General features: G+C 40.5%; 2 protein-coding genes across 6 annotated transcripts in view; one reads left to right on the forward strand and one right to left on the reverse strand.

The window, feature by feature from the left end:
• Positions 1 to 495: 495 nt before the first annotated feature.
• Positions 496 to 5,096, reverse strand: TMEM69 (transmembrane protein 69). The gene is made up of 3 exons (XM_046661943.1): positions 4,962 to 5,096; positions 3,304 to 3,536; positions 496 to 2,127 (listed from the first exon to the last, which is right to left on the reverse strand). Exons 2-3 carry the CDS (start codon positions 3,343 to 3,345, stop codon positions 1,414 to 1,416), a joined length of 756 nt encoding a protein of 251 aa, XP_046517899.1. The 5' UTR covers positions 3,346 to 3,536; positions 4,962 to 5,096; the 3' UTR covers positions 496 to 1,413.
• Positions 5,097 to 5,134: 38 nt separating this feature from the next.
• Positions 5,135 to 26,191, forward strand: part of GPBP1L1 (GC-rich promoter binding protein 1 like 1) — a 52,626-nt gene continuing 31,569 nt past the window's right edge. The window contains exon 1 of one of the 5 annotated variants that reach the window (XM_046661938.1): positions 5,135 to 5,267. The gene's annotated coding sequence lies outside the window, so the exon portion shown is untranslated. Of the gene's footprint in view, positions 5,268 to 6,137; positions 6,287 to 6,733; positions 6,869 to 7,059; positions 7,185 to 26,191 lie in introns of those variants that run through there. The other 4 variants (XM_046661941.1, XM_046661939.1, XM_046661937.1 and 1 more) reach the window with 4 other exon arrangements.

Raw genomic sequence — 26,191 nt, forward strand, 5'->3', positions numbered from 1 at the left:
TTCTATAAAGACCCTATCTCCAAATATGGACACATTCTGAGGTATTGAGGATTAGGACTTCAACATGTAATTCAACCCATAACAAGTGTGTAAGAAAATAAACATGTTACCACTCTAGATCCTGATCTCTTCACAGCAAGAATCATTAGAGTAGAAATCACATGTATATAATTTACTTATGAAATTTAACTAATATTTGAATACGTATATTATGCAAAAATAACACATACCAGGTGATACCATTTCCTGATTTATATTCTTACACCATTTAAAATGTTTTTCTTTTTTTATGAGACTAAGACTCCCAAGAGACTAGCTTTTCAAGTTAGAATCCAGGGTGTTGCTTTTGCCATTTTAAAAAAGCTTCTCTGGGGCCAGCCCTGTGGCAGAGTGGTTGAGTTCGCACACTTGGCTTCGGTGGCCCAGGGTTTCGCTGGTTCTGATCCTGGGTGCGGACATGGCACCGCTCATCAGGCCATGCAGAGGCAGCGTCCCACATAGCACAACCAGAAGGACCCACAACTAGAATATACAACTACGTGCTGGGGGGCTTGGGGAAAAAAAACATTGGCAACAGATGTTAGCTCAGGTGCCAATCTTTTAAAAAAAAAAAAGATTGTAAAAGGCTTCTCTGAGTCAACATGTAAAACTAGATGGCCCTGCTCTTTACAACATCAAGGTGGCTCCAGCTTGACTTTTCCTAATTTATATGTACTAGTGGCTTTATTCTTTTAACTATTTTTGACCAGCTGGTGTTATGTTTCATGATTAGGAGATAAGTTGCATCAATACTCTGCCAAATATCCTGATAAAAACTGGAAAATATATTCAGCTTTTCTTTGAACATGGCTTCTCCTTGTGACACTCCCTACTGACTTTAGAGCCACAGATCTTTCAGCTCATATAACTAGGTGATACCAGGTAAAATGAGCTTGGAAATGCAATGCCCAGAGGCAAATGCAATGAAAACTCCACACTGGAACCACCTATTATTTTTAGACACTCATGGATACGAACCTTCCCTCTTGAAGTGGGAGAATCGTGTGTGTTTTTTTCCAGTGATCACAAGGCTCTAGCAAAAGGGATTTTTCATCTTTTTAAAAATCATTTTGCATTTTTCAAAACAATTAAAACACTGAACTGTTTAAGTGAATGACTGCATAATTCATAAAAAGACTGAATGAGAACTGTAACCTAATATTACATGAAAAGGACTTATTATGGGTTTTCAAGCTGTTGCTTAAGTAATTCCTATGAAACAAAGATTTCTAGAAATGAAAATAATCTGTGAAGAATAAATTACCATTGGTGGGAAAAAAGAGCCAAATAGGAGAAGTACAGAAAGGTGATGCCAAAACACAACCTTACAAGGCTTGTAGCCAGCATGCTAACATCATCCTCATAGTTTTATATTTATTCTGCTTGACCTGGTCTCTTGGGTCCTTTCTCTGGATAAATATCTTTAACTAGTAAAGTGATTAAAAATGACAAAAAAGCCACTGAAGTGACTACTATCCTCAGGGCTTTGAACCAACTGGGATAATGTGGCAAGAGAAAAAGTTCAAAGTGTAATGCTATCCCCAAACCTATTATTACTGTGACTATAGCTTCACTGAGTCTTTCTGAAATAAGGAAGGCAAACCATGAAAACAAAACAGGAGCAGTACTGTTAGCTAAATTGAGGAAGTCTGGTTTGGCTGGACTACCTTCTGGCAGAGCAAAACCCCACCTGATCCCTCCCAAGAAAGACAGGAAACTGGCTCCATAAGCCATCTGAGTAAAAGCTAATAAGGGGATATAAGTCTTTGTCGTCACCATGACCAGTGGTGGAGCAATGAAGGGGATTAGTCCTGCCAGAGTTATATATAATGCTGGCTTTGGGCTGTCAGGCAGGTAAGTCATGGTGCTCGGGGACCTGGCTGGAACTACTGCTTGCTTCTGCTTCTTCTTAAAGCTGCACGGGGAAGTATGATAGTATTGTGTCTTGCTCATACACACTGGAAATGTTGGGAAAAGCCAAGTCCTTGGAAACAAAGGGGAAAAGTTCTGCTGGAGACATGTCTTGAGAGAAAACGTATCTATTCTCCTGCTGGCACCTAGTCCGACTGTGAAGGGGTGCTTCAGCATCTATAGAGAAAATAGAACCAGAAGGAAAAAACAGATTTAAAAAAAAAATCACCCAATGTCTTAGTTAATCCCAATTTGAAACAACATAAAAACAAACCATATGCTTTCTGTTGGCATATCGAACTTTACAGAAAGGTTGAACTGACTACAGGGTGAAAATATCACAGGCTAAGACTACTAAACAGCTATACAACATGCAAAGGAAACTACTGAATAGAACCCAGTGATGTTTCTGCCTACCACTAATCTTACCCTGTGAGAGAAAAATCTGAAAGAGGAACAAGTAAAGACTAAGTCTTTTGTATTTGGCATGCTAAACTTTTTTATTTATAAATTGCAAAAGCAGCAGCACTAATTACTGTGGGAATGCTATTTTATGTATAGAAAAGCAATCTACCTTCCAGTTTAGCTTTGTAGACAATGCACACTTTTCATAGCTCTGTGCCTTTCCACATGTCTGCCTAGAACTCTAGCTTATTACTTTTCTACCTAGGGAACTCGTCTTATCTTTCCAAATTCAGCTTGAAGCTTTCGCCAATCTGATTTAATGCTCCTATAAGTAAGTACCCTATGCACACTTCCATCATAATTCTCACAATGAATTAAATTGTGTGTTTACTTGTCTGTCTCAGCAGACTCAAGAGCCAGGACCATATTTTTTTCTTTGCCTTAAAAAAAAAATATCCAGTGCCTTTCCTGGTACATGGTCAAAGTAATAACCTTTCCTGCTGATTCTGTGCTTTAGTGAGCAGATTCCAGACTTCAACTAGTGAACAGATCAACAGTAACTCAAAAAGTGTTGGATGAAAGAAAAAATGAAACAGTTATTTAAGAATCTTGGTGATTCCTCAAAATGGTAGGAATGATTCCACCTTGAGGCCTTTTTTCCCATTTGTCTAGAATGGTCTTCCCTGAGCTACCTCCATGGCCCCTTCCCTCATTTCTGACCACCCTGTTTATAACTGCAATTCTAAATCTATTGTCGACACTCTCTGCTTTCCTTCCCTGCTTTATAGTTCTCCACAGCACTTACCACTTGACATATTAAATATTTTACCCACCTCTTCCTCTCCTTATCTGAATATAAGAGAATAAGGAGCTTTGTCTTCTTTTTCACTGCTATTGCCCCAGCAAAGCGAGGCAGGTAGTGCTCAAATATTTGCTGAATAAACCAACCTTTGAAGATGCTTGAGAAAACTTCTTGATGAAGCGAAGCATACTGGGCCCAGTTGAAAGTCTTGCTCAGGAAGATGCCAGACAGTTCTGATTAATGTAGTTTTACAGCTAAGTGGGGGGGCTGAATCAGAAGCATGCTGCTGTGTACAAGACGTCACTTAATTTTCTTCATTTTATACATAATTTTTTTAAAGTAGTAACTCAGCAGAATTTCTTCCATATAACACAGTTTCCTTTGAAAACAATCATTAATGTTTTCAAAAAATCAGTAACACATTAAGTAAATAGATCCTTTTCTTCTCTGAACCGTTCATTTAGCTTTTGCTTGTTGGTGTAATAGAAAGATTAGTGCACCAAGACAGAAGATCATACCTCCGTCATTTCCCAGCTGTGTGACCTTGGGTAAATTGCTTGCTTGAAGTGCCAGTATTCTCATCTTTAAAACTGAAGGTCATAGGTTCTCTGTTCTCTTTTTTCCCCTTAGCTATCTATTTTGGAGCTTAGGAGTTTACAGCTCAAAATACTAATGGTAGCAATCAATACAATTTACCTGTAAACCAGGCACTGCAACTATGAGTTTTATATGCATTAACTTATTTAATACTCACAATAACCTCATCAGCTGGTGATAAGAGAGTGTAGCCTGTTAAGAGTGCATACTTTGGAGTCACACAATCTGGGTTGGAATCCTGGCTCCACTACTTATTTACTACGTGACTTTGCACAAGCTATTTAAACTTGCTATGGTGCAGTTCACTCATTTTTGGAATAAGGATTATAATAACCACATAGGGTCGTCATAAAAATTGAGTTAATTAATGTAAAGAGCTGACAACTGTCCCTGACACAAAGTAAGCACTCAAAAAATCTTAGCTATTATTCCCACCTTACACAGGAGGGAATGGTTAAGAACCCTGTCTAATGTAAGCAGCCAGTAAGTGGCTGAGTGAGAATGTGACTCCAGATCTGTCTTGCATGAGTCCTACTCTTGACCAGGAGAAAGGTGTCTAAAAAAATCCAAAACCCACAGTTGCTGCTTAATTAAAAAAAATATTGAACTAAATTCTTGATCACAGATCTTAGGGCTGGTTCAAGAAATCTGTATACCAGTCAGTGTCTTTATTCTATACATAAGGAAACAAATAGGAATTAAGTTATTTTGGGCCTTTGAGTAGATCTTAGATGACACCCACATCCACTTCCGGACTCCCAGACACACATATCTGCCGGGCCCACACACTGACTTTTGCTCAAAATTGCTTGTGTAAGGGCTTTCCAGACCACTCCACTTAAAATCTCAACGCTCCCTCCACCTTAGGAGTAGCCTATGCCTCGTGACACGTGCTTTCCAACTCACGAGTATTAAAGCAAAAAACAATGATAGCGTAAAGCCCGGGGACGGCAACTAGTGAGGTAATCAAGGACAAAGACCCAAGGGTCAATCCGCTCAACTTAGGTGAAAACGCTCAATATTTCCACTGCCCCAAAGGACAGAGTTCGAACTGCAAGCCTCAAAGCCGACCTCTGAGAAAAGAAGGCGGAGTTTGGACGCAAAGATCCTCGGGAAGCTGCCAGGCAGTGCCCAAGACTTCTATTTACTCCCAACCCTTGGAGCCCCCTCCCCAACCAGCACTCGTGACAGCAGCCCTGCTACTTACTTGCCAGCGTCGCGCCAGCAGATGAAAAGATGAGCTGCGTGAGCAGCCAGGTGCTCATGAAAGGCACTTCCGGCAAGTGCGGTTAGACAACCCCCCACTTCCTGAGCACCGACAAAAATGAGTCCGGGTGGGGACTGGACCAGTGCTAACTGGTTCCGACGCCCGGCTTTCCGTCTTGGGCCATTCGTTTAAAATCTTAATTCTGGTGGAAGACGGCTTGTGAAGTCTGTGGGGTACCAGAACGGTCCTTGCCTCTCTATTCCAGGTTTCTGAGCCAGCAGAATCGGCCTCGGACAGTTTGGGAAGGTAGGGTGAAACTACTGAAACAGTAATGGCGGTAGAGGAAGGTAGGAGAGATTTGGAGTCTAGGCCAAGTGTGACTTGGCTAAATTACTGGCCATCTCTGGAACTCATCTTTTACTTTGCAAAACAACAGGGTTTCTAGGTTCAACGGGGCACATCTCACGTAGCATTAGGGTCCTGAACTACTAATCTTATTTATGGGGGAAAAAAAACCCGTTTGTACTTCCATTCTCTTTGCTAGGACCTGGAACCTTCATTGAGAAATAAAGAGCACAAGGGGGAGTATTTGCACTCCCACGAAAGGTGTAGTGATAAGAGCCCTGGGCTTGGTGGTGATCCGAGAAGTTAGATCATTCCTCCCGTTCCTCTCGCTTTAACTTTTATTTGTTGTCTGTGTGACCTTGGGCAAGTCCCTTCCTTTCTCTGGGCCTCCATTTCAGTCTATGAAAGGAAACAGCACCAGGCAATTTGGGCGTCCTTCCCGAAGACAACTAATAGGGGAGCTTAAGGGGCCCACGCCGGCCAGTTTCTCCGTTCCCCAGATTCTAGGTAGCCTAGCTTTCTGGTTCCCGGCCATCCTATGGCTTAGCTTCCCGTGCAGGATGGGCTCACAGCGAATTCTTCTAGTCGCGATAGCCTTTCATTTTTATTTCCTTTTTCGTCTGTCATGGCAGCGCCGCTCCTTCCCGTCGTGCGATACCCAATGAGACTTTGAGTCGGAGAAACAACTTCTCCGCCTTGGCACAGGGGCAGGCTCGGACCAGAAATCCGTCCTGCGCTGGGCCGGGGGCGTGACGCCAGCCGTCGGGCGGAACTACCACTCCCAGCGGGAAGCGCGTCGCGCCAGCCGCTCAAGACTCCAGAGCCCGGCCGTGTAGCCGGCTGGGGGCTGGAGTCTTAACGACACGCGCGCGTGAAGGAAGGAAGGAGCGGAAGGTGGGAAGGCATCGGAACATAAGCTCCTACGAAACCGCTTTGCTAGTACTTGTAGAGGTAGTTTGGGGACGCGTTCTTGCCCAAAGGTGGGTGTGGGAGGGTGAAGAACGAAGGGGCGGGGAAAAACGGGTACATGTATGTACATATATACACACCCACTCATTTACACGCGCTCAGGCCCTCGTGTTGGGCAGGGGGATTAGAAGGGGAGTACCAAACTCAGTTGGTCTCCGCCCCTGAGGCGGCGCGAGGAAAGGCAGAGTATTCAACTCAGCAGAGGGGCGGGGGTGACAGCGCGCCGCCCCGAGCCGCGGTGAAAGGAGCTGGGGGCGGGGCAGGGAATAACCGCCGTTCGCGCGGCCGAGCGTTGACGGCGCGAGGCGCCAGCAGGGTCACCCGAACGTGGCTCGTGCGCGTGCGCGTGCGCCCCTGTGGGCGGTGCGAGTGGTGGGCGTATGTGAGGCGGGGTCGGATTGGAGGAGGGCGGGGCTGTCGTCGCTCCTCCCCCTCCACCCTTTCTGCCCCTCCTGGGCCGTGTGGGTCGGGCAGCCATTTTGGGAAGAGCTTTGTTATGGTTGTGGGCCCTCCACCTCTTGCCGGATCAGGAAGCTGGGGACGCGCCCTCCGACGCCGCGTCTGGTCCCTAGCTGGAACCCCGTCGCTGCCAGGTGAGTGGGAGTCCCGCACAACTGGGCAGTAGGGGATCTTGAGTCCTCCCGGAGCAGGGCTCCGCCCGGTGCCTTAACCGGCCGGCTGCTGAGACAAGTTAAAGGAGGCTCTCACACAGGTGGTTGGGTGTGGGGCGGCCCGGGGGCGGGGAGCGGAGCCGTCGGTCGTGTGGTTCGGCCGGGGCACCTCCCCCCGCTGGGGAGCTTTGCACTGGAGCGTCGCCGTGGCTCGGCCGGAGCGCCGCGACTTCAACTTTGGTCTTCGGGCGAACGCTCACCTGCGGCTCTCTGGCTCCTCTCCAGGCGTTCCGGCTTGGTGGGTGAATGTCTCGGTTTACGGGCTTCTTGTGCTTTCCTTCTTAAATTGGAGCCAAGGGCTTTTGTTTTCCAATGAAGGACAATCTAAGGAGGAAAAAATCGTGTTTAAGTCTAATTTGGAGTGTCTTGAGGGGAAAAGAGGAGCTGTAACCCCCCCCAGCGTTGCTGTTCTCCTTCGTAGCGAGGGGTCTTCGTTGATTTAGATTGTCTGTCTAGCACCTATCGACCCCCTCTCCCCCGAAAAAAAAGCTGGTGGATCTTGAAGTGTTTCAACGAGGATTTTTTTTTCTGTTTTAAACCTACTTCTCCCCACCGCCGTGAAATTCAAAGGAAAGGCTGAATCTAAAATGGCTGTAGCTTGGGGAAGTGCCGTGCGCTTCGGTAACTTAAATACGTTAACATGTCTTAAATGTTTAGTTGTTTCTCCTGCGGGGACAACAACTGAATCGTTTCATCTTTTGGCCTTCTTGGAATTGGCGTCTCATCTTGAAGAGTCCTTGGTAGGTGAAAACAAAGGTGAGGCTAAAGAAGTTTGCTTACACCAAAAGTTTACATAAGAGTGGGTGCGGTTTTTTTGTTTTTTGTTTTTATGGTTGCTTATGGTTTTGAAATTGTGCTGTGGTGTTAATTTTATTAGCCAACTTTGTGCTCTGAGGTTGCTTTGTCATATTTGTTGAAGTACTTGTTCCTAACTTTGGTATTTATTACTTACCGGGGGAAAAACGGAGTTAATGCTCGTTCGTGTTTTAGTTTAGTAACAGAAGTCACGTTCCTTTGTAAATCCCATCCAAAAGTAGTTGATTGGTAGTCTTCGGTAGACTTAGATTTGTAATTTGAACTGCCGGCCTTTTGTAAGGTCTTTTATTTTATGTGTAATACTTGAAGGGGAACTAGAGTACTGTTAAGTTTGGGACATTTACTAGAGAATTGGAAGACGACAAGTGAAAACAAACTTAGATGCTGGGTTCTTGATTGTTGTGCCCTTTCAAACAAAAGCCTGTCTTTTTGTTTGCTTTTTTTTTTTTAACCATTAGATCCAGAAGTTTAGCTGAAAACAAAAGGCATAGAATGGAAATCAAAAACAGTGAACTTCGGTGTTTGGAAAGGTGCTTGAGTTTCAAGTTGCAGGCTGTCTAAAAGATAAAATAATAAAATGCTAATTGTGAATGAGAACTTTGGGATTAATAGTAAAATAGAGAGTCGTCTTTCTTAGGGAGTCAGTTTCAATTTACCTTCCGACATTCTTTCAGCACAAAAGTTCATTTTTGTCAGTTCTACTAGGATTTTTTTTGTTGTTCTTAAATTATTTTGGTGGTTTGTACAAGAAAAACATTTAAAGTTAAAAATTATATGTCAGTTGCTTTGTGTTTTGCTGTTGTTGCCTACTCGACCCGTAAACCTAGGTGAGAACTTAACTCTAATTTTTTTTTCGGGGTAGTCAAAACGGTTTGTATGTATTGATATAAACTCTCATTCACTTGATTTCAGAGCTCTTGAAATTTTGTGGGGCAATGTTAGGAAGCCATTTATTTTGAATGAATTCGACTTACTGGATTTTTCATTAGCGGCTGTTTAAAAGCTTGGCTGAAAGGGGCACATGCAACCATTTTAGTAAGTTTGGAATGATGAGAAATCTGGGACACGCTTTTGCTTATTCATTTTTAAATGCTCAGTTAAAGAGAAAAATGCACAATTCTGAATCATACTTCAGCAGATTGCATATCTTTGTTTTATGCTTAATTGTATGCACTTAATAATAGTGATAACTCTAATGTGCCATGGACTGTTGCTCGAAGTGCTTTATATTTATTAATTTGTGTGAGGTAGATATTGTTTTATTCCCACTTTTTAATTGAGCAAATAAGTCCAGTGACTCATCCAGCTAGTAAGTAGCAGAGTCTATATTCACACCGTAGCAGTCTGTTTCTAAGTCATTATGCTTAACCATTATGGCTGCTGCCTTTAACCATGGAAATAAGACTATTGGAAAGATGAGAGGCACAAAAAATTTTAAAGGATCCCAACTAAAAAAGTAGTTCATGAAAAAGGGAAATTTTGGTGTTTGTATTAATGGTTTTTCAGATGGATGGTAGCGGGTGGTGGGGGGAATCTAGGTGGTGCATACCTCCTCACGAGTAATATAGTTATTGCTATTGTCTGTAATTTAATATGTGGTTGTGCTGAGACCTAGCTGCCCAAGTTATTTCTAAATCAGATTCTGATTTTTATTTCCCGCTGAAGTCTGCCCAAAACAAAACTGCCTACAATCAAATTTGAAAAATGATTCAGTAAGAGGAACTGAACTTCTTTGTCTACAGGTGTATCTTAACTAATGAGATAAAATATTGCAAGTGTTATGTAAATTGAATTTTTATAGGTGATTTCAAATATACTAGGCAGACATTTAAAGGAATCTAATAGTTATTTTCCTTGACTAAAGCAAATAATCAGCCTTTAATAGATCTATTGGGCAAATTTTAAGAGATGCTAGAGGCTACTATGGTGCTAGTTTCAGTGTGCCAGGGGTAGGAATGCCCAGATGACCATAAAACAGTCCTGCCACCAAAGAACTTAGTAGTTTAACAGATAAGCGTAAAAATATTCACAGGATAACAACATAGAAAGCTGTCTTTCTTAAAGGAGTTCATTTTTAACATACTCATTAGTTTACCTTCCTTCTCTGTGATAAAACTACTTTGCCTTGTATTAACCAGATGTCAGGCTAGAGAATCAGGAGCATCAACAAAGTTTTGGTACACTTTTATGAGCAGTAGGTCTGTTTTTGTGGAATAAGTTTTGTTTTCAGAAGAATCAAATTCATTTAAGTTTGGCTATACTTTAAATTTAGATTACAGATTCTTGTTTCTGCTGGTTATGTTTAAATTTCATTATATATAAAAAATTCTCTTCTGAATTATTGCTGTCCTTGAAGTTTATAAGTATATTGAAAAGTTAGTTAAAAGGTGGAGCTATTCCAGTGTACCTGCTATGTGTTTATGAATTATTAGCTCTACTTTTTAATTAGTCTTACTAAGTATGGTGGGGAGGGTAGTGGGAAGCATTTATTGTGGGCTTTGTAAGCTAGAGGCTGTAATGGGGTCCAATATATATAATCTCATTATTCCTTAACAGACTTGTTTAAAATGGATGATATTAACCCTTCTACAAGTGAGCGTACAAAAGTTCCAAGAAGTTAAGTATAACGTAATGAGAGATGGGAATTCAGGCAGTTTTCTCTGCTTCTAAAGCTTGATTTCTACCACCACGTCATGTAGAGAGAAGTCATGTATAGTAATTTAGAGCACCAACTTTATGGACTGGGTTTGAATCTCAGCATTGCCATTTACAGCTTTGTGACCTTGGGGGAGTTTTAGGTGAGTTTCCTATGCCTGTTTCTTTCTTTGTTAAATTGGGATAATGGTACCTTCTCATAGGGTTATTGTGGTAAATAAATGAAATATTTGTAGAGTTTTTTAAATAATGCCTGACTATAGTAATCACTTCATAGTTGTTAAATAAACTGTATGAAATTGTCTTTAATAGACATTCTTTTACCTGTCGAGTGAAATTCGGTAAAATGTAAACAGATTGTTGCAAGTGGAATTCTTTGATTTTTGGATTTTGTTTTCTTGGCTAGTACTTGACTGTTGACTTTTTCTAGTTTATTTGAATCAGGATCTAGGTCCACACACTGTAATTGACTGATAGTCTTTCAAGCTTCTTTGTATGTTTTTTTCCCTTGCCCTTTGTTGAAGAAACCAGTCATTTGTCCTGTAGAGTTTCCCACATTCTAGATTTTCCTGATTTCCTATAACTTGGTAGTTGGATATAGAAGCATAGATTAAGATTTGAGTTTGCTAGGGGGAGAGTGAGGAAAAGACTTTGTAGGTGATTCTGTGCATTTGGGGATTTTGTTCAGTGGTTCTCATCTCTATCGTTTTCTTAAATTTCTCTCGAGCAGCATAGAGTTAATTGTATGATTATTTACCCTCCTTCGATATGCTTGTAAAATGGAGTGTTTGGTTTGCTCCCCTACCCAATTCAGTATTAACTTTTCCAGGTAGTTTGTTTCCTGTCCTTCATTTCTTCCTAGTGTATATTTATTTTATTATAACAGAATTGAGCTAGGGGCTGGCCTGGTGACGCAGCGGTTAAGTTCGCACGTTCCACTTCGGTGGCCCGGGGTTCGCCGGTTTGGATCTGGGGTGCAGACATGGTGCCACTTGGCAAGCCATGCTGTGGTAGGCATCCCACATATAAAGTAGAGGAAGATGGGCATGGATGTTAGCTCAAGGCTAATCTTCCTTAAAAAAAAAAAAAAATAAGCTAAATATGCTGGGTTTGCAGTGGTTTTGTTTTCTTGGTTTTGGTTTCTAGTGAATAATTATCTCAGCCTATTTGGTCTGAAAATTTCTCTTCTCAAAGTGCCTTTTTCCCCCTGTTGTTGATCCCCCCCAACCATTAAGCATTTTAATCTTAACACTTATTGAGTACTCACTGTAGGCCAGGCGGTCACTCCACCCCCAAAACATCCAGGCACTATTCTTGGTACTTTACATATATTCGCTCATTTAATCATCAACTTTCCAGTAGTCTCCAAATTACAGATAAGAATTTGAAGCAAAAAGAAGTGAAATGACTTGCCCAAAGTCACACAGCTAGTACATGGCAGAGCCAGCTAGATCCAGAGTCCACTCCTCTAACTGAAAAGTAATATTTGGATTGGAAGCAAAGTTTATTCTTGAGAAGAAATTTTTAGAAATGCTTGTAAGTAAAATGAACTTGAAGTAAAAATGTATGTCTCATGATATAGTAGTTACTACTGTTAAATCTCTCAATTATAAAAGCTGTGTAGTTTTTAAATGTCACAAATAGCCTATTTTATATTCATAGGAAATTGGAGCCTGTCAGAGTAACCGTAGCTGCAACTATTTGATAAAAGTTATCACTACGAAGTGGCTTGTTTCTTCGTTGTGTAGTTGATACAGTGACATTTGGAGCAAATGCTGTAAAAACATTTTTTGCTGGTTCTAAAACCTTATAGTTTCTGGTACTTACATAAATCTTAGTTATCTGAATCTTACAGCCAGAATTTAATGTGTCACATTGCATTAGGTCATAAATGTACTTCTGTAATATACTATTCTTGTTTGGAACTGTTGTGATTTAAGTAAATTCTGTTTCCCTTAGTGGGATAGTGAGTGTTTAGGTATGGTTGTAGCAAGTGTTGTGACATTTGAATGACAAAATATTGGAAGGGAGATTACCTGAGAAAGGTTATAAATTTTCCTCTTTAAAAATTTTGTACTTTGTGAAATTACTTTCAGGAAATGTTTTTTGGAATAATGAAGCGGAAGAAGGCAGAATGATTAAAGATTATTACTAATGGGAAGACTGGCAGAATTCCTGTGTTGAACATTCTACCACTTGAGCCTTAAAGTGATTTTTATTGTTTCTTTTGTCTCTTTACCATTTTAAGCCCGTTCCTTTTTTTTTTTTTTTAAGTTTTTTTTTTTTTTTTTTTATGTACAAATAACTAGCATCATTTCTGCCGTCGGTAGATGTCTCGAATAACCCATTCCTGGAAGGTCACTCAGTCCAACTTCACGAAGCCGATGTCCTTGGCGTACTGGCGGAAGCACTGGCAGCACATGTTGAGGCCGTACTTCCGGATCAGGCCGTGCCTGTTCGAGCAGACTCATTAAGCCCCTTCCACTATTGCCTTTTTGTGTTTCTTAGTGAGAAAGAAAGCTGGAAAGGCTGTGTGTGTTAACTTGTATGCATACACATATCTTGTAGATACACTGCCTGTCCCGGACCCCTGGCAGCTGTCACCCAAGCTGTGTGAATCAAATACACTTGACTAGGGACTTGCATGTGGAGTGAAAGATGCAAAGAAGGAAGGACAGTTTAGAATTCATTCCATCAGCTGGTAGCAGTGGCATTGCTAGCAGAGCAGTTTCCTAAGCATGCTCTTCCTGTGGTGTGACCTTGGTTGATGATTTTGACTGCTGAGTTTTACTTGGTTACTGCAGGTTTGCCAGGTCAAAGAAGTTCTCATTCATTCTCTGAACTCCCAGTATCCTTCTGATAAATTCCTTTTCTGCTTCATCGACCTAAACATGGTTTCTTTTTTTCAGCCAAAGATCCTGACTTGTGAAATTGGCTAATATAATTTGCTCCTTCTAGAAGATTTTGTTACTGGCTCTATATAGGGTAGTCTCCTAACTCGTGAAGTGAAAAACTTCCATGCACGTCTGTCTTTTTTTGAGGAGGAGGAGGATTAGCCCCGAGCTAACATCTGCTGACAATCCTCCTCTTTTTGCTGAGGAAGACTGGCCCTGAGCTAACGTCTGTGCCCATCTTCCTCTACTTTATACAAGGGACGCCTGCCACAGCATGGCTTGCCAAGTAGTGCCACGTCCGTACCTGGGATCCGAACCGGCGAACCCCGGGCCGCCAAAGTGGAATGTGCGCACTTAACTGCTGCACCACCGGGCCGGCCCCATGCATGTCTTTTTTAAAGACAGTCTTAGACAAGAATTTTACCTTTTATCCACTCCCAGTTCTTTTTGTGTGTGTGTGTTTTTGTGAGGAAGATTTGTCCTGAGCTAGCATCTGTGCCGATCTTCTCCACTTTGTATGTGGGATGCCTCCATAGCATGGCCAGTGAGTGGAGTGGGTCTGAACCGCGAACCCCAGCCTGCCCAAGCAGAGCCTGCGGAACTTCAACCACCCTGCCACGGGGCCAACCCCTATCCACTCCTAATTTTTTTTTTAAGATTTTTTAATTTTTTTCCTTTTTCTCCCCAAAGCCCCCCAGTACATAGCTGTATATTCTTTGTTGTGTGTTCCTCTAGTTGTGGCATGTGGGACGCTGCCTCAGCGTGGCTTGATGAGCAGTGCCATGTCCACGCTCAGGACTTGAACCAACGAAACACTGGGCCGCCTGCAGCGGAGCGCGCAAACTTAACCACTCAGCCACGGGGCCAGCCCCTCCACTCCTAATTTTTAAAAGCAGTAGTTCTCAATCTTTTAAAATTTATCTGGGGTAAGGCCTGGGCATCATTAGATTTATTAAAGCTGTCCACATGATTCTGTCTTCTAATAATTGTTTTATTATTACAAAAGCAGTATATGTCCTTTGTAGACTATTAGAATATATAGATATGCAAAAATGAAAACTCAACATTCCCATCATCCAGAAATCACTGTTAATAACTTCTGGTGCATTTCTCCACAGATCTTTCTCTAAGCACGTATATGCAGGTTTTTATTTTTATTTTGCTAAAATGAGATCAACTTGCAACTTGCTTTTTTAGTCAGTGATACCTTCTCTTCATGTGAGTAAATGTTTATTTCCTCTAATATCCAGGGGCTGTTCAAATTTCCTTTCCTTATTCAAAAAAATGTTCATTACAGCCGGCTATCCAAACTAATATCTGATCTTGGACCTTGTGGTATATAACAGTTTAATTTCCTTATGTCTCTTTAGCTTAGCATAGTCCTTATTTTTCAGTGACACTGGCTTTGAGACTGAACTAGTTGTCCTGAGAATGGTTTTGTACAGTTGCATTCTTCTGGTATCATTTAATTTGTTCCTTTAATTCCTGTATTTTTCTCTCAAGTTTACAGTTAAAAGCTTGAGAGAGTCACATCTAAACATTTTTCCTTAGAATGCATCATAGTTCTATCTCATTTTGCATCACGTTGTAAAACACATAGTACCTGGTTGACCTACTTTAGTAATGCTAGGATTGATCCTTGGATTAAGGTGATGGTAGTCCAATCCATATATTAAACAGTAAGTCTTCTCTTCTTGCAACAGGAAACTGATTTGCGTGGTGTTACCTTGCACTAAAAGAGTTCTCAGTCCCTCATCAATCATTGACTTAATTTAAAAAATAGCCTTATTGAGCTATAATTTACATAACGTAAAATTCACCCATTTTATACTGGTACAAAAACAGGTGCACAGATCAATGGAACAGAATTGAAAGCCCAAAAATAAAACCACACATCTATGAACAGCTTATCTTTGACAAAGGAGCTGAGGGCATACAATGGAGAAAAGAAAGTCTTTTCAACAAATGGTGCTGGGAAAACTGGAAAGCCACGTGTAAAAGAATGAAAATTGACCATTCTTTTTCACCATTCACCAAAATAAACTCAAAATGGATCAAAGACCTAAAGATGAGACCTGAAATCATAAGTCTTCTGGAAGAAAACGTAAGCAGTACACTCTTTGACATCAGTATTAAAAGGCTCTTTTTGGCCACCATGCCTTCTCAGAGAAGGGAAACAATAGAATAAACAAATGGGACTTCATCAGATTAAAGAGCTTCTTCAAGGCAAATGAAAACAGGATTGAAACAAAAAAACAACCCACTAACTGGGAAAAAATATTTGCAAGTCATATATCTGACAAAGGCTTAATCTCCTTAATATATAAAGAACTCTCGCAACTCAACCACAAAACATCAAACAACCCAATCAAAAAATGGGCTGGAGACATGAACAGACATTTCTCCAAAGAAGATATACGGATGGCCAATAGGCACATGAAAAGATGCTCATCATCACTGATCATCAGGGAAATGCAAATCAAAACTACACTAAGATATCACCTTACACCTGTTAGAATGACAAAAATATCTAAAACTAATAGTAACAAATGTTGGAGAGGTTGTGGAGAAAAAGGAACCCTCATACACTGCTGCTGGGAATGCAAACTGGTGCAGCCACTATGGAAAACAGTATGGAGATTCCTCAAAAAATTAAAAATAGAACTACCATACGATCCAGCCATCCCACTGCTGGGTATTTATCCAAAGAGCTTGAAGTCAGCAATCCCAAAAGTCCTATGCACCCCAATGTTTATTGCAGCATTATTTACAATAGCCAAGACATGGGAGCAACCTAGGTGCCCAGCAACAGACGAATGGATAAAGAAGATGTAGTACATATATACAATGGAACACTACTCAGCTGTAAAACAGAACAAAATCATTCCATTTGCAATAACATGGATGGACCTTGAGAGAATTATGTTAAGTGAAATAAGCCAGCGAGAGAAGGATAATCTGTGTATGACTCCACTCATATGAGGAATTTAAAATTATGGACTAAGAACTGTTTAGTGGATACCAGGGGAAAGGTGGGGTGGGGGGTGGGCACAAAGGGTGAAGTGGTGCACCTACAACGTGACTGACAAACATTAATGTACAACTGAAATTTCACAGGATTGTAACCTATCATTAACTCAATTAAAAAAAAAAGATTGGTGGGTCATAGAAATTTTACAACTTCAGCTTTATATTCGCCAAACTGTTTTCTGAAGTGGTTGTACAGGTTTACATTCCCACTAGCAATATATGAGAATTCTTTGTTGCTTTCCATCTTTATCAACACTGATTAGTTCAGAATTTGTTTTTGCCAGTTTGGTAGGTGTGAAATAGTATCTCATGATTTGACTCAGGTTTTTAAAGTGTGAATTTGTAATTCAAGGTGATGTTTTATGCAGTGTTTTATATTATTTCAGAGGACTTGTGTATCACATGCATGTCTCTTATGGGCAGGCTAATTTGTTAAATATCCAGTTATATTTTTTGATGGAAATAGCTGTGGTCATTGAGTTGGTACTAGAAATAGAAATTTTTTCCTTTATTGGACCCAATCATATAATAGACTTCATTTGTCTATATTAATAACCATGGTATTAATTCTTTTCTTTTCTTTCTTTCTTTCTTTTTTTTTTTTTTTTTGAGGAAGATTAGCCGTGTGCTAACATCTGCTGCCAATCCTCCTCTTTTTGCTGAGGAAGAGTGGCCCTGAGCTAACATTCATGCCCATCTTCCTCTACTTTATAGGTGGGATGCCTCCCACAGCATGGCTTGCCAAGCGGTGCCTTGTCCACACCCGGGATCTGAACTGGAGAACCCTGGGCCGCCAAAGCAGAATGTGTGCACTTAACTGCTTTGCCATCCTGCTGGCCCCAAGTATTTTCTTAATAGAAATGTTGCAGTGGAAAAAATCTTAAAGGTGTCTTATATCGCCTTTTGGTTCATTGAAAGACATGCTTAGATTTCATGTCCTTTAGAAATTCTTAGATAGGAATTTATCTCCTCTGAAATTAAAATAAATACTAAAGTAAAAAATGACGTTGGGCTCTTTGCTGGGCTGAAGTATCAACTGAGGATTGAAAATAAATGAAGCAGGGCACCGGTAACTCTTGTGTTCTCCTTATTGAGGACTTAGGAGGGAAACTGATGTGCAGACAGTTAGGAAATGAGTATAGACTATACTGTAGGGATACTTAATCCTTTAAAGGAAGTGAAAGTAGTAGACATTTAAACTTTAAGTAGTTTTCTTTTCAAATTGTGAGATTTGGAAAGGAAATATTAGAGCCAGTGAATATTTGAAGATAGGCAGAGATATAGTCTTAGGCTCTGTAATTTAAGGAATAAACAATGTTAAAGGAGAGCTCTTAAGAATAGTAAGATAAAGGAGATACTAATTGATGGAATTGTCAATATCTCTTAAAAAGAAATTATTTAATAGGTATCTTGTCTGTACTAAGAGATTATTCCATATGCTGTTAATCCCTAGCAACTGTGCCTCATTTATACCAGAGGTAAGTATGTAAACAGGTAAATGTAATGCATTGTGAAGGATGATGGAGTATAGGTATTTCTGTGATAGAGTGTTTCATGAAGTAAGAATTTATATGTCACCTATTTAGAGGCGAGAACTGAAGACTTGAGTGAGATAGTGAGGAGATTCCAGAGAAATAGGAAAAGTGCTGCATCAAAGCATTTAAGTAGCTGTTACATTTACAAGGCAACAGAAAAAAGAAAAGAAGTAATCACAAGGTAGGGAGAAGACCAGGATTATCTTATAGCAGGGGTTCTCTGACGAAGATTTCACCAACCCCTTGTGTGAATATTGTCGATGTGAGGATGCCAACTTGTCTTTCTTTTTCTTTGATTTTAAGATGAGTTGTTCTTTTTCCCCAAGGTTTGTCTTTCTTTCTTTTATGACGTTATTGCCTTTTCTTTTACGAAATGGTAGTATTAGGGTTTTTTTTAAATGTTCTCCTTATCCAGATAAAATAGTCAACCAGTATCAGCCTTTGAAACATATTTTGAAATTTTATAGCTTGATGCAATCCACGTCTGAAAACTGCTAATCTAATGATGTAATGTCATAGAAACTAGGAGAAGGGATTTTTAACGTGGAATTGGCTCAGGAATGTGTAAACAGTGTAAGCCAACTGATTGAAGTGTTAAATGTGAAAGGCAGGGGCCGGCCTGGTGTCTGAGTGGTTAAGTTCACGGGCTCTGCTTTGTCAGCCCAGGGTTTCGCCAGTTCTGATCCCTTGCGCGGACATGGCAGACATGGGGGCCTTTGGGGAGAAGAAGGAGGAAAAAAAGGGGGAAGATTGGCAATAGATGGTAGCTCAGGTGCCAATCTTAAAAAAAATAAATGTGAAAGGCAACACTATAAAACTAAGAAGACAATAGAGGTAAATAGGTACATTCTTTTTTTTTCCCCCCCGTTTTTTTTCCCCAAATCCCCCGAGTACATAGGTGTATATTTTTTAGTTGTGGGTCCCTCTTTGTTGTGGCATGTCAGATGCCGCCTCAGTGTGGCCTGAGGAGCGGTGCTGTGTACGGCCCAGGATCCGAACCAGCAAAACCCTGGGCCCTCTAGGCCCCCTGAAGTGGAACTTGGGAACTTAAACACTCGGCCTCAGGGCAGCCCCAAGGTAAATTCTTTGAACCTTGGAGAAGGAAGACTGTTATACATAAGATGCAAAAATGTAAATCATACAGGAAATGATCTACAGCTTTGACTACATTTAAATTAAGAACTTGTGTTCATTGGGGCTGGCCCCATGGCCCAAGTGGTTAAGTACAGGAAACCAGTGTTTCTGCGGGTTCAGATCCTGGGTGTGGACCTAGCACCGCTCATCAAGCCATGCTGAGGTGGCGTCCCACATGCCACAACTAGAAGGACCCACAACTGAAATATACAACTATGTACGGGGGGCTTTGGGGAGAAAATGGAAAAAAAATTTTTTTAAAGAAGTTGTGTTCATCAGTAGACACCTTGTGAAGTTGGATAAAGTATTTGTAATGTCTGTCATCAGAGATTAGGGTCATTGTATTCTCTTAGTTCAAATAAGAGAAAGATCACTGACCAAAAGAACAGTAAAAAGATAGGAGTAGGTATGTTATAAAAAAGGAAACATGAACAGCTGATAAATAGATTAAAAATGCAAATGTAGACCACAGTAGGTGATCATTTTATACCCATCAGCCGAGCAAAGAATAACTGCCAGTCTGGCAATGCCTAGCTTGGTGAGGTATGGAGCAGATGGAATTCTTAAAATAACCACTGCTGGTGGTGTAAACTGGTAGTGCATGATTGGAAAGCAATATGGCATTGCCATGGGAAGTTGAAGATAAACTACCTATTAGCAGTCCCTTTATTTATTTATAGACTGATTCACCATATATTTAGTGAGTACCTACCATGTGCTAGGCAGTGTTCTTTTTGCCTTGGTTCAGTGGGAGACAGTGAAAGATAAGTTATATAGGTGATCAGTGCTATAGGAAAATGTTGCTTATTATTAGAATGAAAGCAGTTCAATGTCAGGTCTCTTCTTGTTTTTTCATTTTTATGGATATAAGTTCTAAGAATGTTATATGTGGTTTGTTATATCAGTGCCACTCAGTTCTTTGAATCTTTAGAGTTATTTACGAAAAATTATTTCCTAATCCATCATCAAAAGTTATTTTTAATAATCTCTTAACTGAGAACTAGGTTACATCCTTTTTCAGTTCTGTGGGCTACACAGATTGTAAACTGCCTGATCTATGAAATGATTTGTTACCCAGTCATTAAATTTCTCAATTTCTAGAAGATACACCCAAAAAAGACTTATCAAATGACTAAATTATATCTTTTATTCTTGTATGTAAAGGCACTTTGTATATTGAGCCATAAAATTAAGCAAGATTGGTTAAAAAGCACTGCATATTTTTGGATATTCCCATAGGTTTTTTAAAAAAAATCTATATTAGAGCCAAACCTCAGTGATGTTATAGAGGTAACTTTTGAATTATTGTATATAGTATAGAGAGAATAGAAATTTGATTTCTTGGTTGAACATGTGCTTATAATTATGCTTTTGACAGAATTAAAATGGTGCCAGCATCTGAGAGGGAGAGATTATTTGAGTTAAATGAAGTTTTTTTGTTGTTTTTAAGTTTAGGGCGTTACATCCTAGAATGCATTTCAGAACATTTGTCCTACCTAATATGTAGATGTAGGTGTTCTGTTTTTAAGAATGCAATTTATGTTGCTAGGAACTTTTTTTAAGAGTTCCTAAAGAGTTCATAAAGAGTCCCTTTAAATTAACTAAGTATATGGTAGGGATGATTAGTTGTGCAGTGAAATACTTGACATATGACAGTGAACAAGACTTGTACTAAAGTAAAAATGAAAATAGATTTATCGTACCAAAAACCTTTCAGATGGGGCTGGCCCGGTGGCGCAGCAGTTAAGTTGGCACGTTCCGCTTCGGCAGCCCAGGATTTGCCGGTTCGGATCCCGGGTGCGGACATGGCACCGCTTGGCACACCATGCTGTGGTAGGCGTCCCACATATAAAGTAGAGGAAGATGTGCATGGATGTTAGCTCAGGGCCCGTCTTCCTCACGAAAAAGAGGAGGACTGGCAGCAGATGTTAGCTCAGGGCTAATCTTCCTCAAAAAAAGAAAGCAAAGATGCCACAAGAGGTTCTTTCTGCAAAAGGTTATCAAGCTTAATGCCAGCTGACCCTGGCTAAAAGGAATAAGTGGACATGGAGACTTTGAAAGGACCTTCCCTACCTTCCACTTGCCTAAAACTGATCTGCCTCAGAAGGCACCTGTAGTTAAGGCATCATGTTGGTTCTTCTTTCTCATCTCCCTGGTTCACAAGTGCCATTGTCCCTCTCACCCATCTTACTATCGTATACTACCTCAAGTGTATTAAAAAGAAAAATAAGTCTTTTGATTCATCTTGGAGTGTTCTGGTTGTAGGATGTGGTGACAGGAGCGATGATAATTTTTAACAGCCTCACCTCTTGGTCTCCTTACTAGTATCAAAGAATGTCTTGCTTCTGAGAGCAACTATGATTAAAGCATAGAGAGTGTGGGTAAGGTATAGAGCCTTATTTCTTGTAGGTGACAGATTCACAGCAATGCTGCTGGTAAAGCATGCTGAGAAAAGAGCAATCTCCTGTAAAGCTTGGCGAGGACTTGTTCATCTGCACCTGAGACTGTGTCCTGCTTGCACGTTTTCCATGATTCCAAGTTGTTGAGAGTGAAAAGGTCCAATTTACTTCCAACAGATCAACATTACATCTCTGAATAAATGAAAATATTATAAAGTTTGAAGCATGTCTTTTTAAAAAAGGGACTATATTAAACATATGTTGAGGATTTACATTACATTTTCTTGAGTAGTTATTTAGGACATGAACCTTTTAATTAACTTTTGCTGAAAGTTTTTTTTTTTTTAAGGAAGATTAGCCCTGTGGGATGCCTGCCACAACATGGCTTGCCAAGCGGTGCCATGTCCACACCCGGGATCCGAACCAGTGCACCCCGGGCTGCCAAAGCGGAATGTGCGCACTTAACCACTGCGCCACTGGTCCGGCTGCTGTCTTTGCTCTCTTTTCCTCAGCTAGCTGTGAATATGGCAGGTCCTTGGAGCTTCATGGCTCAGTAGTACATGTTTTGAGTTATTTTTCCCAATGAGGAGTTGGATTTATGGGTGCTGATCTTACAGGCTAAGGATATTAAGATTGTACTTTTATTAAGATCAGGAACCATGTGCTTACCAGCCACATTTTATTAGGTGCCTTTTTTCTTATCCCCGAGGAAGATTTGCCCTGAGCTAATATCTGTGCCAGTCTTCCCCTATGTTGTCTGTGGGTTGCCGATGAGTGGTATAGGTCTGTGCCCAGGAACTGTTGCTCTAGTGGTTAAGGTTGGATGCTCTCATCCAGTCCAGGGCCCAGATTTGTTTCCCAGTCCTGGAACCACACCACCTGTCTGTTGGTCATCATACTGTGGTGGCTGAGTGTTGCTGTGACACTGAAAGCAGTGCACTAGTATTTCAAATACCGGCAGGGTCACCCATGGTGGACAGGTTTCACTGGAGCTTCCAGACTAAGACAGACTAGGAGGAAGGACCTGGCCACCCACTTCGGAAAAAATGGCCATGAAAACCCTGTGAATAGCACTGGAGTGTTGTCTGATAGAGTGTCAGAAGGTGAAAGGATGGCGCAAGAAGACCAGGCAGGGTTCAGCTCTGCTGTACAACGGGGCTGCTAAGAGTCAGAATTGACTTGATGGCACTAACAACCACAGTTCTTAAAGTGTACAGTTCAGTGGCGTTAAGTACATTCACAGTGTTTTGCAACCATCACCACTATCTAGTTCCAGAATTTTTTCATAATCCCAAACATAAATCTGGTATGCATTAAGCAGTCACTCCCTCCAGCCCAGCCTCTGGTAACCACTAATCTGTTCTCTGTCTCCATGGATTAGATATTTCATATAAATGGAATCATCTAATATGTGTCGTTTTGTGTATCTGGCTTCTTTCACTTAGCATAATGTTTTCAAAGTTCATCTGTGTTGTAGCATGTATCAGTACTTCATTCCTTTTTATAGCTGAATACTACTCTGTTATATGGGTATACCACGTTTTGTTCATCTGTTGATGGATATCTGGATTGTTTCTCCTTTCTGGCTATTGTGAATAAAGCTGCTGTGAGCATTCACTTACAAGTTTTTGTGTGGACATATGTTTTCATTTCTCTTGGATAGAAACCTCTAGGGGTGGAAATGTAGGTCATGAGGTGACTCTGTGTTTAACTTTTTGGAGAACCGTCAACTGTTTTCCACAGCAGCTGCACCATTTTGTATTTCTATCAGCAATGTGTGAGGGTTCCAGTTTCTCTGCATCCTTGCTTTATTATAATTTGCAAAAATTAATTCATTAAACCTTTGGATCCTTACCACATGCAAGGCACCGTGCTAGATGCTATGTGAGTTTCAAAGAAGGGCAAGGCAGGAGTCTAGAAGCAGTAAGTTTTTGATCTGCTGGTAGTTAAGGTCAAAATTTGTAACTGTCTTGGAAAGAGTAAGTGTCGAGTGCACTAGAAGGCACAATTAAAGTATTTTGAGGATTTCAGAGGGGGAGATTACTTGTGAGAAAAGTCTTATTTCTTGACTGTCAGACCAAGAAACTTTAATCCAATTCTGTAGTTGGTAGGAAGCCAGAAAATTTGTGGGCAGGGTAGTGATATATTTTGAACCTGGATTTAGGAACAGAGACCTGGCAGCCAGAGTAGAGGCTGAGCCAGAGGGTGGAAGAGACTAGTAGTGAAACCAGTTTTTTTTATTGGAGAGTAATTGAAACCTAGAGTGACAAACAGTTATGGAACCTAAGGAATGGAACAGACAGGACTTGGAAACTCTTAGATCTTTAAAGTCTCCCTAGATCTCATCTCTTCTCCTGACTCTGAACATCGTCTACCAAATACTGACAGTTCCCAAAATTCTGTCTCAGGAACCACCTCTCTGAGCTCCAGAACACATACTTGACATCTCATTTAAAAATTTTCTTTTTAAATCTTGATTTCCCCTCCAATCTAGTCTTGCATAATGTTTTTTTTTTTTTAATTCTGAGAGAGTTTTAAGTGATGTATTTTTCCTCCTCAGAATCTCTCCCCAGTAAGCAAAAGCCCCTCTAATTAGTCATTCTATAAAAATAGCCACAGCTATAAAAGGCATCACTGAAGAACTTTATGAAATTTTATAAAAAGTTACAAAAATTCACAGAGCAAAGTAATTTCATTACAAAAACGTTTGACTAATAGAGAACTTAAAACAAAATGCCCATGGTTTTACCACCCTAATGAAACCATTATTGGTATTTTGTCATGTTTCCCTTTAGTTTTTTCCTTCTAGAACAGGAATTTCTTTTAAAGCACAGGACTTTGTTTTATCTGTCCTCTTTCATCATCTTTTATTTGTTCCCTTTTACTAAACATTCTCATTTGCCATCCATCTCCTCCCCACCACATACTCTGTACGTGCAGGCGCAGACCACACTTTCATAACTTTACAGCCTAGGTGTTGGAATATGTTGAGGATGGTGAGTAAGTAGTTGTTATGGAATCTATAACAGCTTGAGAATTTTCAGACCAGTAGCAAAGCATTGCCAGTTAATATTTCCTCTGCAATCACTACCTTAACTGGGACTCTGCTTAGAGAAACTTGGGGTTGACTGTTGACTGAAAAGATGGTGTGTAAGTGTCAATTGGAAGACTGGAACGTGTGTAATGGGGTTTCAAAGGGGGAGATGTTTATTTAAAATTCAGACATTTTCCTTCATGTCTGTTTCATAACCTAATGGGTGCTTCATCTCACTGCCTTGTATTTCAGGTTCTCTGTGGTTTAAGCCAGAATTCTTAAGACAAAAAGTATGCAATAAATAGTCAATTATGTCTTTTCCATAATGAAGTTTGATTTGATTGATATTTCCATAAGAACCTATTACAGGGACATTGTCATCATACTTATTACTGGGAGTTGCACATGTAAACCTATATAAAAACAACTCTGAATTATACTGAATAAACAGTAGCCAGTCAGCATTTACTCCCTATACCAGCAAGTGATGTGATGATCATCCACCTAGTTGTACAAGCTAGAAATCACAACATGAGCCTGGATTTCTCCTTTATCCCCAATATCCCACTGGTTGTGAAGTCCTGCTTATTTCGCTTCTTCCTAAATATTTTGTGAATATTTTAATTTGTTTATATTAAGAGCTGGTCTTCCCTGGAGTGTGTCCTGCAGTCAGTCTTGATTTTAAAAATCTCTAGACTGATTATCCAATATCAAGGGATTATCCTTGAACTAACTGTTCTTTGTACGGGCTGGCCCTAAACTTCAGGCCTGGGCCAAAGTGCTAACCACCTCACTCCCAGCTCACTAACAAGGCACCTCTTTGCTGCCCAAGAGAGCAAATTACAGGCTTCTTTTTTTCACCTGGGACACTTTAAGGGGGGATGGGGTTTGTCTGATTCACATTTAAGTGTCCGTGGTGTATATAATAATGTAATATAGGTCTATCAAGTTTTCTGTTACTGTGCCGATTTTGCCATTTCATAGAAATGCATCTAGTTTAAGATTTTCAAATTTATTCACATATAATTGCTTGTAATATTGTTTTGTTCATAGTATTTCTTAATCTGTTGTGTGTGTTTACCCTTTTTCATTGTCTTTATTTGTATCTTTTTTCCAAGCAAGTTTACCACTTTGTCTCTTATTAATCTTTTTCAAAAGGATTATCTTTTTTTTAATCATCTGTTTTTTTCTGACCTTATCTTTTTTTGCTTCTTTCTATTTCTTCAGGTTTGCTTTACTGCTCTTTTCCCATCTTCTTGATTAAAATGCTTAGGTTAGTTTGTTTTTAGTCTTGTTTTAATAAGGACAGTGTTTATAAAGCTTATTTTCCATTAAGTACTGGTCTAGCTGTTATGTTGCAAGTATATAATCTTAGTATTTTTTACTTTTTGATTAATTCCCAGTATGTAACCAGCCTCCAGTTGCCACCTCCTCTCTTGCATGGATTTCTTCCTCACCACACCCAGGTTGCAACACTTGTGCAAGGCACCTTGCTGCGTGGAAGCCCTCAACTTGCTTGACCTTGTCCCTCTGCTAGGATGCACTCTTTATTGCATTGAGGCACCCACATTCTGCGTTGGGATGCCTTCCTCCTGGGACGCTCACCTTACGTTATCCAGTGGGCTCTGACATCCTGCACTGGGCTGCTGCCATACACACAAACATTTCTCTGTCCTCCACCCTGCATGGACACCCTCCACATCCTGGTTAGGTCCCTGCACCTACTCTGGGCCTCTGCAGCTCCCCCT

This window comes from Equus quagga, chromosome 5, assembly GCF_021613505.1.
Source record: "Equus quagga isolate Etosha38 chromosome 5, UCLA_HA_Equagga_1.0, whole genome shotgun sequence".
Lineage (NCBI taxonomy): Eukaryota > Metazoa > Chordata > Mammalia > Perissodactyla > Equidae > Equus > Equus quagga.

What these genes read in the sequence shown, in the direction of transcription:
- TMEM69 (XM_046661943.1), bottom strand. Translation starts at nt 3,345, where the DNA reads ATGCTTCGCTTCATCAAGAAGTTTTCTCAAGCATCTTCAAAG. An exon ending in TTTCTCAAGCATCTTCAAAG is followed by an intron (nt 2,128 to 3,303) that starts GTTGGTTTATTC and finishes TTTTCTCTATAG; the next exon opens with ATGCTGAAGCACCCCTTCAC.